Source organism: Bubalus bubalis, chromosome 16 (genome assembly GCF_019923935.1).
Source record: "Bubalus bubalis isolate 160015118507 breed Murrah chromosome 16, NDDB_SH_1, whole genome shotgun sequence".
In the NCBI taxonomy this organism is placed as follows: domain Eukaryota; kingdom Metazoa; phylum Chordata; class Mammalia; order Artiodactyla; family Bovidae; genus Bubalus; species Bubalus bubalis.
This window is the reverse complement of record NC_059172.1, coordinates 8160663-8172677: the sequence shown is the minus strand read 5'-3', so window position 1 is coordinate 8172677 and position 12015 is coordinate 8160663. Positions and strand designations below refer to the sequence as shown.

Below are 12015 nucleotides of genomic sequence, written 5' to 3'. Positions count from 1 at the left end.
CGGGGGGATAACCACGGTTAAGTCGCTTGACTTCCCGGAGCCTCGGTTCCCTTATGTATAAGATGTATATGATGACGTTAATAAGGTTTTGAGGATTAAAGGAGACCATTGGCGTTGTGCACTTAGCAGAGCGTCTGGCACCTGGTCAGCTCTCCACGTGTCACTGCTGCTCCTGTCCTCCCTGCTGCCTGGTGTGGTGACAGTTCCTCGGCCACTTCCTTCTCTGGGCCCTGAAAAAGCCTAGTGGTGGGGTTGTTGCTGCCTGGAATTTCCACTCCCACCGTGGTTATCAGACTGGAGTAATTTGCTTTCCTAAGAAATGGGAACAAGTTGTGGAAGTGGATTCTTACAGGGTTTGGACAGTCTTAAGAGCCATGGAACCTTGACGGGGTCATTTCACAGCACGCGCTTGTGTGCCGTGGTCGGAGGGCAGTACGGGACGGCGCGTAGCTCTGACACATCGTTGCCCTTTTACGTAGCTCTAGTTTCTAGCTGACCTCGGCGTATTGCTCTTCCTATTGGGTGTATGTTTGACTCAGGAAAGCGGGCACTGCAGCCTACAATGTGTGTGCCAGGGAGTTGCCTCCGGTGTAAGACGCTGATCTCTCGGTGACCACCTCTAGGACGCGGGATTCTCAACCCCGGGCTCAGAGGTGGGTGGAGCATGGGCGGTCACCTTCTGGGCCTAGGAGCCAAGATCTTTAGATTTCATGGTTTAAGGCTGGAGGGGACCTAAGGTAGGTGTCTTTATCCACCTCTTCCCTTCCTCTCCTTTTCTCCCATTCTCATTTTTAAAAAATACATCAAGGAAGAATTAGGACTGAGTTCCTCATTCTTAGGTTCTAGTTGACCAGAAAGTAGGGTAAAAACTGGAAACTCAGAGAGCATGCAGGATCTTGGCAGCCCAGGGCAGGGGGAAGGCACTGTTAGCTGTAATACCCCAAATCTGCTTTTTCAACAAGGGCGTACCTTCTCACAAGACTGATGGCCACTTTGGTTTTTCAAATTAGCTGTGCTAGTTCAAGATCCAAACACAGCCATTCCTTCTAAATACGTTCCTTCTCCTCTGTCTTCCTTTCAGTGAAAGGCTTACTTCTATGTTCCCATTAGAAGGGAGAGGCAAATTTAATTTTTTTTCAGGCAGCATGTGGACCATCTGAAAATCATGACTAGAATCAGTAGAGGATTCATTTCCCATCACCCTTTCATTTCTTGAACACCAGTTAAGAGGTGTGTAGAAAAGTTCTTTTGACTTAAATGTTTTCTGACTGTGGAAGGGAGCTTTGTGGAATGTACTGCAGAGGTGAATTCTCAGTTTATTTCTAGCTTTTTTTTTTTTAAACATGATTTATTTGACCTTATCAGATCTTAGTTGTGGGTACTTGTATTTTCAGTTGAGGCATGTGGGATCTAGTTCCCTGACCAGGGATAGAACCTGGACACCTTGGAACTGCGGAGTCTTAGCCAGTGGACCACCAGGGAGGCTCTATTTCTAGTCTTTACTGAGACCGAGTGTGAAGCAACTGTTAGTCTAGATTCAGAGACTCCGCTAACCGGGCAGGAAGCCCCTGTGCTCTCCGTATTCCGTTAGTAGGGTGACCCCCGGTCTAGTTGTGCTGTGACACCCGCTGGGGCCCAGCTGATCCCTGGGCACAAGGTCACATGTGCCCGGGCAGCAAGGTGGTAGGAGACCTAAGAGCCCCTTGGAACCATGGTGATGATGGGATGGAAGTCGTGACCAAAAATCTCAAAGCAAGGAAGAAAGATTTCTTTGCTCCCCTAGGAGCTGCATGTGGAAAGCAGGAGAGTTGAGTTCCTCTTATTCCAAAGGAGTGAAAGAAAGCATCAAGCCTGTGGGCCAAGAAAACGCAGAGCTCCGTAAGGAGCGATGATGATCCTTTCTCTAACTGGCTGAGCACCCAGCAGGTCTCAAGAACAGGCAATGGACAGCTGCCCAACACTCCCTGACACGGAGCATCTTGGAACACAGTTATAGTTAATGCAAACTTTATTTATAAAAGACTCTTAAATTAGTTGTATCATGCCATGCATTCATACAGAATACAGTGACCCTTCAGGGCTACAAGGAGAAGAGCTCACAAACTCAAAGGAAAACTAGTCAAGAGTTTCTAATAGTTAAAAGCTAGGAAAGATTAGGACAACTTTACAAATGAGCAATTAAAAAGAAAAAGGATATGGAAACTAGTCTGAGCTGAGAGGAGGCCCGCTGTTTACAGGTCTGTACACTAAACTAAGACACAGACAGCCTTCTAGAGGCAGGGTGCTGGCGGAGAGAAGCGGACGATGTGCAAAAGATTGTGCCCAACAGCTCCTCCCCCAGGTCCACAGCCTGATACACACAACCGGCCTGTGCACACTAGGCCTGCCGAGGCCGCCGGAACTATGAGGACTCCTAGTTTAGTCAACTAAAGCTGTAGGGCGCCAGGGGAGCGGGGCGGTTCATTTGCGACTGCTCTTTATTCTCTCCAGTCTCTTTTTCAAGTCGTCAATGTTAGCTGTGGAGGAGGAGGTGGTCGTGGCTCCTGAAGAGCGGGTCTGGTTGGAGTCCAGGTCTGAGTGCTGGTGCTGCTCCCGCGACTCGCGGAGCTGGGAGAGTTTGCTGTGCAGCATGTCTGTGGAGGAGGCCACGGTGGGAACTGCTGGTTTGGAGAGCAAAGAGGTCAACGGAGGTCGGTCATCCTGCTGTCGAGAGAGGGAGACGTGCTGTCAAGCGGGTCGGGAGGCGGCTCTGGAGCAATACACTCCGAGGCTGGGTCGCAGCCTCTCTGGCCAGCCTGGCCTGATCTGCTGGTCACCACCCTCCCCGCCCCATAGGAGATGAGCAGTACCTTTGTATTGTCCAGACCGCATCGCTGCCGGAGGATTTTCAGCCTCTCCAGGTAGACGGATGGCCCCACCTCTTCTCCGTTTGTGTTACCTAAGGAGGACACTGCGCTTGTGGCAGTGGGCACGCACGTGACCTCCATCTGAGGGGAGATGCCTAAGGGGAAAACGGAGGAGTGTTCAGATATATGCCCCTGCCCCGACTGCCCTTGTTAAATCTCCCACTGAAGGGAACACTTTGGGCCTTGAATATCACCACTCTACCTGATGACTACCTGGAGTTGGTGATAAAAGGTATTCTGAAATATGTAAGATATACTTAATGAGAACTTCCAAAACTGTTAAGAGAAAAGCACTGAATTTTTTTTTTTTTGGCCTCATCCTGTAGTATGTGGGATCTAGTTCCCTGAACAGGGGTTGAACCCATACTCCCTGCAATGGAAGTAAGGAGTCTTAACCACTGGACCACCAGGGAAGCCCCAGAAGGGCACTGAATGTTGAGCTGGGCCATCCTTCTGCCTCCTGAGCTCTGCAGCGGTTTATCCTTGTCACCCCTGGCTGAACTGGGCAATCCAAAGAGCCTGAGCTACTCCTGAGTAAAGGCTAAGTGCCCAAGTAAAGAACCTGAAGGACTTTAAATACTCTCAAGAATCAGACTGATTTCGACCAGGTGATACACAGGGGAACGCTCTTATTCCAACCAGGGAGGACAGCAAGGAGCTCAGGAGGAAGAGAAGGAAACTGAGGTGTTCAAAGAGGAGGAGGAGGAGCTGGAGCACTGAGACCAATATTCTGGGAGGAGTGGCGACAACCAGAGCCAAATCAAACCAAAACAAAATCTATCACAGTTCTAAATTTCTGAGCAGAACCACAAAATGCAAGCATTTAAAATATCCAATTTGATATCAACGAAAAGGCATCACATAAGCCAAGAGAACTGGGAAGAAAAGCCTCTATGGCAAACAGAACAAAGTAAAGCAGGCTACTCCTGAGAAACAGGGATCCTTTCAGGGACAGATGAGAATACTCTGAGGGTGAAGAGTGAAGAATAACGCAGTGATGCGGGAAGCCTGAGCACTTTCAGGCATTCAGTTACCGGTGAGGTCACATGCCTGTGCTGCAAACATCGAGCTTTCCCAGAAAGGACTCTGGACATGAGACGGAGGCCCTGTCCCGATGACCTCAACCAGGGACGCCCGCATGCGGCCCCTGACACCACTCACTGCGCTTCCAGAAGGGACTCTGGGTCGTGGAGAGGCATTAACTTACGGGATTTAAAGACAAGACCAACTATGGGGAAAACAAAAACAATTTAAAAAAACCCAGTAACGACAACAACAAAACAACAAGAAGATACAAGACAAGTGACACTGCAGCCTAGAAAGGTTCGTGGTGAGAGAGAACCTGAGACGCGCAGAGGAACAGCTGCACAGGCAGCGTCTGGGGCTAGAGCAGGTGAGGCCACCGCACGTGCCAAGAGCTCAAGGCGGGGGCGCTGCGAGGGCTCTGCCTGCTGAGGGCTGCAGCAGCGGGCCTTGTTCTGGTGTAAGGGCCTTGTTCTGGTGTAAGGCTCCGGGCTATTTTTTGCCACTGATACCTCCGAAGTCTTCCTTTTGTCTCTAGATCCTTGAGCAGTAATTCTCTAATACAGGCTTTTTTCACTGTGCGGACAGTAATATTCCAGCTTAACATCAGGACAGGCACTCACTCATATATAGTCAACGAAATACCTACTGAGTGCCTACTATGTGCGAGGCAACAAAACGGATAAAAATCTTTACCCTTGTGAATTTTAAATCTTAGCAGAAACAAACATCAATCAATCTAACGAACATGATGTTTTATGGTGTGTGTCATGGCAGGTAAAGTACTAGGAGGAGTGAGGTCCGGTAGGTCACAAGCTGTAAATCAGGCCTCACGGAGTGACACAGATGAGAAGGAGGAAACACGACTGTCGTGGAGAAGAGCAATCTGAACAAGAGACAGCCAGTGCAGAGGCCTTAAGAAGGTGTGTGCCTGGTGCGTCCCAGCAACGGCGAGGGCGCTGGTGAAGCTGCCGTGGCACAGAAGTCAGGGAGGGCAGCAGGAGGCAGACAGTTCCAGGGGATCAGGAGGCCACATCATGTCAGACCTTTCGTGTAAGGCTTTCTGCTCCGCTGAATGAAAGGAAGGGCCTTTGGAAAACGTTTGAGGAGCGCTGTTTTGATGCTCTGTGTGGAAGTGACTACAGGGAGATGGGACAGAGCGCTGTAATCCACGTAAGAGAAGCAGGGATTTCTCTCTGTTTTTTTGGCCGCACCATGTGGCAAGCGGGATCTTAGTTCCCTAACCAGGGGCTGAACCTGCGCCCCCTGCACTGGAAGTACGGAGTCTTAACCACTGGACCACGCGACAAGTCCCTCAAAGGATTCCCTGACAGAGGGGAAGAGAAAACTCAAAAGTTGGGGGTTAAGCAAACCAGAAGGACAAAGTTGCCATCCAGTGAGATGGAGAGGAACGCAACTGGAGCAGGTTTTGGGGACTACCAGGAACTTGGTGTTTGATGTCAGGCATGAGCTCTTAGCTGGGAGCAGGGAGGAGGTCTGAGCTGGACAACAGAGAAAATTGGGCTTTGCTGGCATAGAAACTGTATTTAAAGTGATGAGAGAAGATGGATTAGTTATGGGGGTGAGAGTAAGAACCCAGGGCGACACCAACATTAAGAGCTCGGAGAGGAAGAATCAGCTGGAGAGCCCTGGGGGGCAGCAGGGAGGAAGGCGGGAACCGAGACAGTGCGGAGGCCCAGGCCCAGCGCAGAGGCTGTTTCTAAGGACAGCGCGCGGCTGGTGCCGGACCCTGACACGGATCGAGGCTGAGTGAGGGCTGGCCTCTGCCTCACTGCAGCCGTTACGCCTGAGAGGCGGGGACAGAAACGCAGACCTAGCGGCAGCCTGGTGGCGAGGCGGGGAGCGACTCTGAGCCTGTCCCAGAGGCGCTGGGGGAGCCGTACCTGCCGAGGTGGGAAGGCGGCCTTTGCCCTCCCTCTCCATCTCAATCACCCGAAGGCCTCTCTCAACATAGCTCTGGAAGAACTGTGAGGAGTTTTTCAGAAATGGTTCAATGTCAGCATCTGAATATTTCTTCTTGTATTCATATAACTCTGCTAGGCCCTGAAAAGGAGGTGGAGACAGATGTTAGTGACTCTCTTCCATAAAGCAGATCCCCATTTAGGTCAACCTTTTCCCTCTCACCTCTTTAGTGTTCTCTTTAGAGCCAATCTTCTTAAAAATCTCAGCTAAGAAATCATTCACTTTGGCCTTTGATGATTTTTCATCCTAAAGACACGAGGAAGGAACCATTGGTTAGATCTGAGTTATTAGTTAGGAACCAGTGGTTGGATAAGAACTGAATATCTTCTCTCAGACTTCAGCCCTTCCTGGTACGTTTCTGCAGATAACAGAAGCAGAGCTGTGGAGGCTGCAGCAGAAACAGTAACAGTCTCAGATCTTCAGCTAAACTTAGGGACGAAAGTCCCTCCCTAAATCTATCTGGGGACCGATCGATGCCTTAGGCATGGACACAGAAACTTTTCTTAGGGACAAAAAGCACAGGTGAGAGTTGATATTTGAGAACTTCAAGGTGACTGACTAATCCCTGAGCCTTCACCTTAGGCCCTAAGAAAGACAGGCTCCAGTGGCCTATCCATTTGGCAAGATCAGTTCTCTCAGTCTTTCAAGTCAGGACACTCACAATTCGAGATGCTCCCTTTTCTGTTTCCTTATCAGACTTGCTCCCGGTCTGGTCCAGGCTGTGCTTCATCATCCGGCAGAGGTGGGCCTCCAGCTCGGACTCGTTCTTGTTGTCAATCATGGTCAGGTGGTCTAGGATCTGAGGAGGAACGTGCACGTTGAATGGCGGCGGTGCCACATCCGTGGCGCTCTCTCAAGCCGCCACGGGAATGGCTGCTGTTCTCACTCACCTTGGGCCCTTTCAGTTTGCATAGAGTGTGCAGCAGCGTTTTTAGGGTCCTTATGGGAAATTCACTTTTGCATTGCTTGAGTTTTTCTTTGGGGAAGACCTTCATGAAAATGTGTATATCCAGAAGAATTCTGTCCAGATTAATGCTGTTGATGGTATCAGGCAGTAGTCGAACCATCCTCCAGAGACACTATTTAAAAAGCAAACGAAAGTCAGACGGAGTCACTGAAGAACGAGGATAACCTGTCACCACGTTTCCCTAAGCTCTGGGGTCACCTCTAAAGGACGGTCAGGGACATGCAAGTGGCACCTCATGAACTGTTGAGTTCAGCTGCTAACATGGACAATATTATTCACTTCAACCATGTCACTGGTTAAGGTGAGACAAGTCGTCTACCTGACCATCTTCATTCCTCTTTCCCACACCCTAGAGAGGGGACCTTAAACGATAAGGAAATGTGGAAATTCTGTCCTGGGTATGTTTGGTTCCTGCGAGTAGCTCATATTACCTAATCAAAGCTACTCTGAGGAAACAACAGTATTTTACACTATGACAGTGCAGTGACAGTATTATAATGTTACAGGTATGTTCCTCTGCAGTTTTTCAAAAAGAGACCAAAACATTATAAATCTATACATATTTTCCCCCCCATGAGAAATGAAATTTGTCTCATCAAATTTCTTGCCTTTAGATTCTAGGAAAACTGGAGACATTCACAAAATAGTTCTATCTTTTCACTGTTTGAGACCAGGAATTTTTTCAGGCCTGAACTGGGGGTATAGCAGGAAAGGAAAAATGGACAACAACTGTATTATTCAGGCGTGACTGGCTGACTTACTTTCAATCCTCTTTCCCTACACTTTAAAAGAAAAGATATCAAATTATGTCAACTTCACCTTCATAACAAGCTCTGAGAATTTGGGAGAACTGGCTGTTGCTAGGAGACTGTCTTGGAGCAAAACAAGAAGGGCGCTAGAAAACAAACCCAACACAATAGCATTAATGTTTGAAGCCTGCATTCCAATTAAAATCAGTAATTGAAAGGCCAAGTGTAAGCAGTCTCTATCCATCTGAGAAATGAAGAGCTCACGCATCAGGAACTGTCCTTGATTACTCAGTCATTAAGAAATACACATCATCGAAGCTTTGTAAGTTACCACTTGGTAAATGGTAAAGCTTGAAGCTATTTCTCATCGTCACTGGTAAGAAAGGAATGTACATGCAATGAAATGTATACCAAAGAGGAGGTGACTGACAAATCCCACGGTCCTGTTCTAGAAAACTCCTAATACTGGCTGGCTTACTGAGCTGTTACTATGACTGCTGTCTCAGGTTGGAGTAACTTTGGTTCTTGAGGAAGAGAAGAGTGGTAATTTACCAGACAAACCTAAACTTACAACTGCTCTAGTACCTTTTGGTTTCTATGCGTAGACAAGAGAGAGGCTGCTCCAGACTCTAATGCTCATAGTACAAATATACCTCAGGATGTTGGTCTGGTCTGACTTCTCCAGAACTTTCACCACCAAGAGGTTCACAGAGCGGACCACCTGCTGCCCTTCCTCCAGATCTTCAATTCGAGAATCCAGCATTAAGGTGATGAGGCCATGCATCAGGTCTTTCAAAACTCCAGTGGAGGCCTCCCGGGCGAGGCTTTCTATCTGAAACAGCTATCCGATGAGAATTCTGTTAGAGAGGCGTGAAACTCAACGTACACAGTGAGGAAGAGAAACCTGGGCGGCACAGTCTAATAAATGATTACACTGTATTTATAAAAATTCACAGTACTAGGTAAAAAATAAAGATCACTACTCTCCCAAACCTCCAGTAATAGCAAAAATTAATTGGCGTGCTTCATTCCTGTTATGACAAGTATTTTTAATGTGAACACATAATTCCTATTCATTACTGTAAAAAGATCTTATTTTTATGATTATGTAAATTACACCCTGAGACAGTCATTACTGACAATCCGTTTCTGTGAAAAGCCAGCTAGGGCCCAACCATAACCAATGAAGAAACTGGCAGAAAGCAGAATTCCAGGTAGTCTGTAAGTCTCCTCACAGTAAGGTGAGCTGGAACGCTGTCCAGCGTCCAGTGGACTAGTCAATAGCTTACACGGAAAAATCCCACAAATGACCCATGTTTCCCATGTTTCACTGGAACATCAGAACCGACTCAGGCTTGAGAACCTGGGTGGGATTAGAGACTGAAGGGAAACTCAGGCTCTGCACAGGTAGCCTTACCGAAATCATGTTGCCAATGATACAGCTATACAACTTGATGATTTCATCCTTCTCCAGCTTCTCGTCTGCCATATGCGTGTTGTAGATGAGTCTCAGCTGCATGAACGTAGCTATGAGGAACTGATCAATATGGCCAGACATGGCTTCAGCTTTGTCTTCCTGTCTCAGGACCTCATCGATCTGATAACAAAAATCCAAGATGTATTTTCCAAGCTCCATACTTCTAGGTAGCAGGAAGACACTACAAGTCTCTGTAATATTTATTAGCAAAACACTTCTAATATCTTAGCTGGAAAAAACTCAAATTACTTATCATACAAATAACTAGTCCTAAGGGACTCTTTCAATAAATATTTACAGAGCAAGATACTATGGTGTGAGTTATTATTCTAAGAGGCTTGCCATCTAGTTTAGGAGATAATAATCCTTGTGTTTAAATGCTAATTTATTAAAGAGAGTGCTTTTATACCCATTATGTCATTTGATTATTCCAACAGCTCTGAGAGGTACAAACAGATGGGGCTGGAGGTAAGACCTTCATTTACCAGATGAGAAAATGAGGCTCAGTAAAATCAGGCTACTTAGTTCAAATTCAATACTCAAGTTTTCCACATCTTGGTCCAGGTTCTTTTTGGTTCAGTAGACTGGTTGTTACTAATAGTAAAATGTTACTATGGGAAAAACACATACTTCCTATTCACTACTGTAAAAAGATCTTATTTTTATGATTACATAAATTACACCCTGAGACAATCATTACTGACAATCAGAATATTCATGCCCACTCTTTCCTGCAAGGATGCTACACTGCACAACTCCAGGGGGCACCATCTATACAAAGTGCAACGTGAATGATGCCATCTTGTGTTGAGAAGCTGGTGGTCCTTCTTTAATTTCTTTATGCATGTATACCCATAAGCACATACAATTTTATATAATTGGAACAGTTTAATAACACTGTTTCAACGTGGACAAAATTAAAAAAAAAAAAAATATATATATACATGGGGGGGGCTTACTCTTTTTCCAAGGTAATTAACATCAACAGCCTGATATACTTTCATGCTCACAGAATCACATATAACCACACATGCACACATACATAGGGTCAAGGTTTAGGGCACTGTTTATTCCATAAGAATATTTATAGTATATACAGTTCTCTGCATCTATCTTTCCTAACAGAAAATTACAAAAATCCTTAAAGTCAACAGAAACAATTCAACTCTTAAAGGCTGTATAATAGTCCACATATAGACACGCCAAAACCTAATCATTCCCTGACCAATCAACTAGTTTGGATATCTTGTTCACTACAATTTTACAATAAACATCTTTGTGTGTATATATATCCCAAGATACTTGTCTTTTAATTTCTAAAAAAAAAAGAATAAAAACTCTTTGTGCCAAGAGTTTAACTTTTAGGTTGAAGGATAAAACATTTAAAATTATGATATAACAGATATTACTACTGTTTTCTTTAAAAACGCACTAACGTAATTCACATTTCTACATGTAATGTGTAAGAGGACTGTTTTTTCAGTGTCTCTATCAGCTGGAAGTATTATTACTCATTTTACCTTTTGTCACTCTGAAAGTTTGAATGTGATGATCTTACTATTTTAATGTGCATTTCTGTGGTGGGGAGGTGCTGGACATCTTTTCACATGTGTTTACTGGCCATTTGGATATCTTCTGTGACTTGCCTATTCTTATCCTTGATTTACTTATTTTTTTTTAGGTTCTTTTTTTCTCAAGGGTTAGTAAGAGTTCTGTTTCCTGTAGTTATTGGTCCTTTATTGGTCATATGCAAATATATCCCACAATATAACACTTGTTTATTGACAGTATACAGTAAATTTCTCCAAATTAAAATCTTAAAATTTTTATATAATCAAATTTGTCTTTTCATTTTAGGTTCTGGGTTTCCTGTCTTATTTTTCAATGGTTTCCCCAAATTCCTTCGTTATTTCAAAAAATGTGGGAGGGGTATCAGTTGAAACAAGTTTCCACAGAGTTGCATGAATGCTTAGTTCGCTTCAGGGTTACATGTGTGTTATCTTATTTTTTAGAAGAATCTCCTCCACATGTATGGTTAGTTCCTTTTTCACCCCAGTACTTATATTTTTGCTCTCCAATCAGGCTAGTAAGGGAATTTTAATCTCAAACTTTTTTTTTTTTTAACAAGAACTGGCTTTTAGAATTTCATGAATTTTAGCTATATTACCTACTCTCAAATTTTTTATTTTTTTACTTTTCTAATTTCTAAGTATAAGTACTAAGTTACTTTATTTTAGCTTTTCTTCAATAATAAATGCACTTCAGGCAATATATTTTTCTGAGTTCAGTAGCTTCAGTATAGTTGTAGAGAGAAATTGTTTCCTTCACTGTTGCTGCTGCTGCTGCTAAGTTGCTTCAGTCGTGTCCGACTCTGTGCGACCCCACAGACGGCAGCCCACCAGGCTCCCCCATCCCTGGGATTCTCCAGGCAAGAACACTGGAGTGGCTTGCCATTTCCTTCTCCAATGCAGGAAAAGTGTTAAGAGTTTCGATTTTTTTTCCTTTTTTTTATTTTTTAAACTATGAAAGTATGATAACACATTTACAGAAGACTTGGAAAACACAGAACAAAGTTACATATAGTGCCCCAAATATTACAATTATTTAAGTAGATAAGATTTTTAGTTGGAGTTTCAATATCAAACTCTCAAAAGTTAGTAGAACAAATATACAGAAAAAGCAGAAGGATACAGTAGACCTGAAAAATGGTATGAACTAATTCAATATAATTAAGATTCATACAATTTTCATACAACAGGACAGACTTTCAATTTAAAGTTCCCACAGACAATAAACTAGGAGACACTGGACCATATCCAGGGACATAAAATAAGGTGAAAGTTTCAAGGTCTAAAGGTGTTGAAATCATAGTCTGTTCTCTTATCACTGTGGAGTTATGTTAGAAATCAA

At 44.6% G+C, this 12015-nt stretch overlaps 1 protein-coding gene across 4 annotated transcripts in view; it reads right to left on the bottom strand.

Moving 5' to 3' along the window:
* Window positions 1–1990: 1990 nt before the first annotated feature.
* Window positions 1991–12015, bottom strand: part of CKAP5 (cytoskeleton associated protein 5) — a 103042-nt gene continuing 93017 nt past the window's right edge. For 3 of the 4 annotated variants that reach the window (XM_025266108.2, XM_025266106.2, XM_025266109.2), the window contains exons 36-44: window positions 9046–9225; window positions 8282–8469; window positions 7699–7774; window positions 6803–6991; window positions 6574–6711; window positions 6075–6158; window positions 5834–5993; window positions 2850–3001; window positions 1991–2703 (exon numbers count right to left, since the gene is read on the bottom strand). In XM_025266108.2, the coding sequence (XP_025121893.2) occupies window positions 2461–2703; window positions 2850–3001; window positions 5834–5993; window positions 6075–6158; window positions 6574–6711; window positions 6803–6991; window positions 7699–7774; window positions 8282–8469; window positions 9046–9225 (1410 nt within the window). In that variant the 3' untranslated portion in view covers window positions 1991–2460. The remainder of the gene's footprint in view (window positions 2704–2849; window positions 3002–5833; window positions 5994–6074; window positions 6159–6573; window positions 6712–6802; window positions 6992–7698; window positions 7775–8281; window positions 8470–9045; window positions 9226–12015) is intronic. The other variant, XM_025266107.2, reaches the window with a different exon arrangement.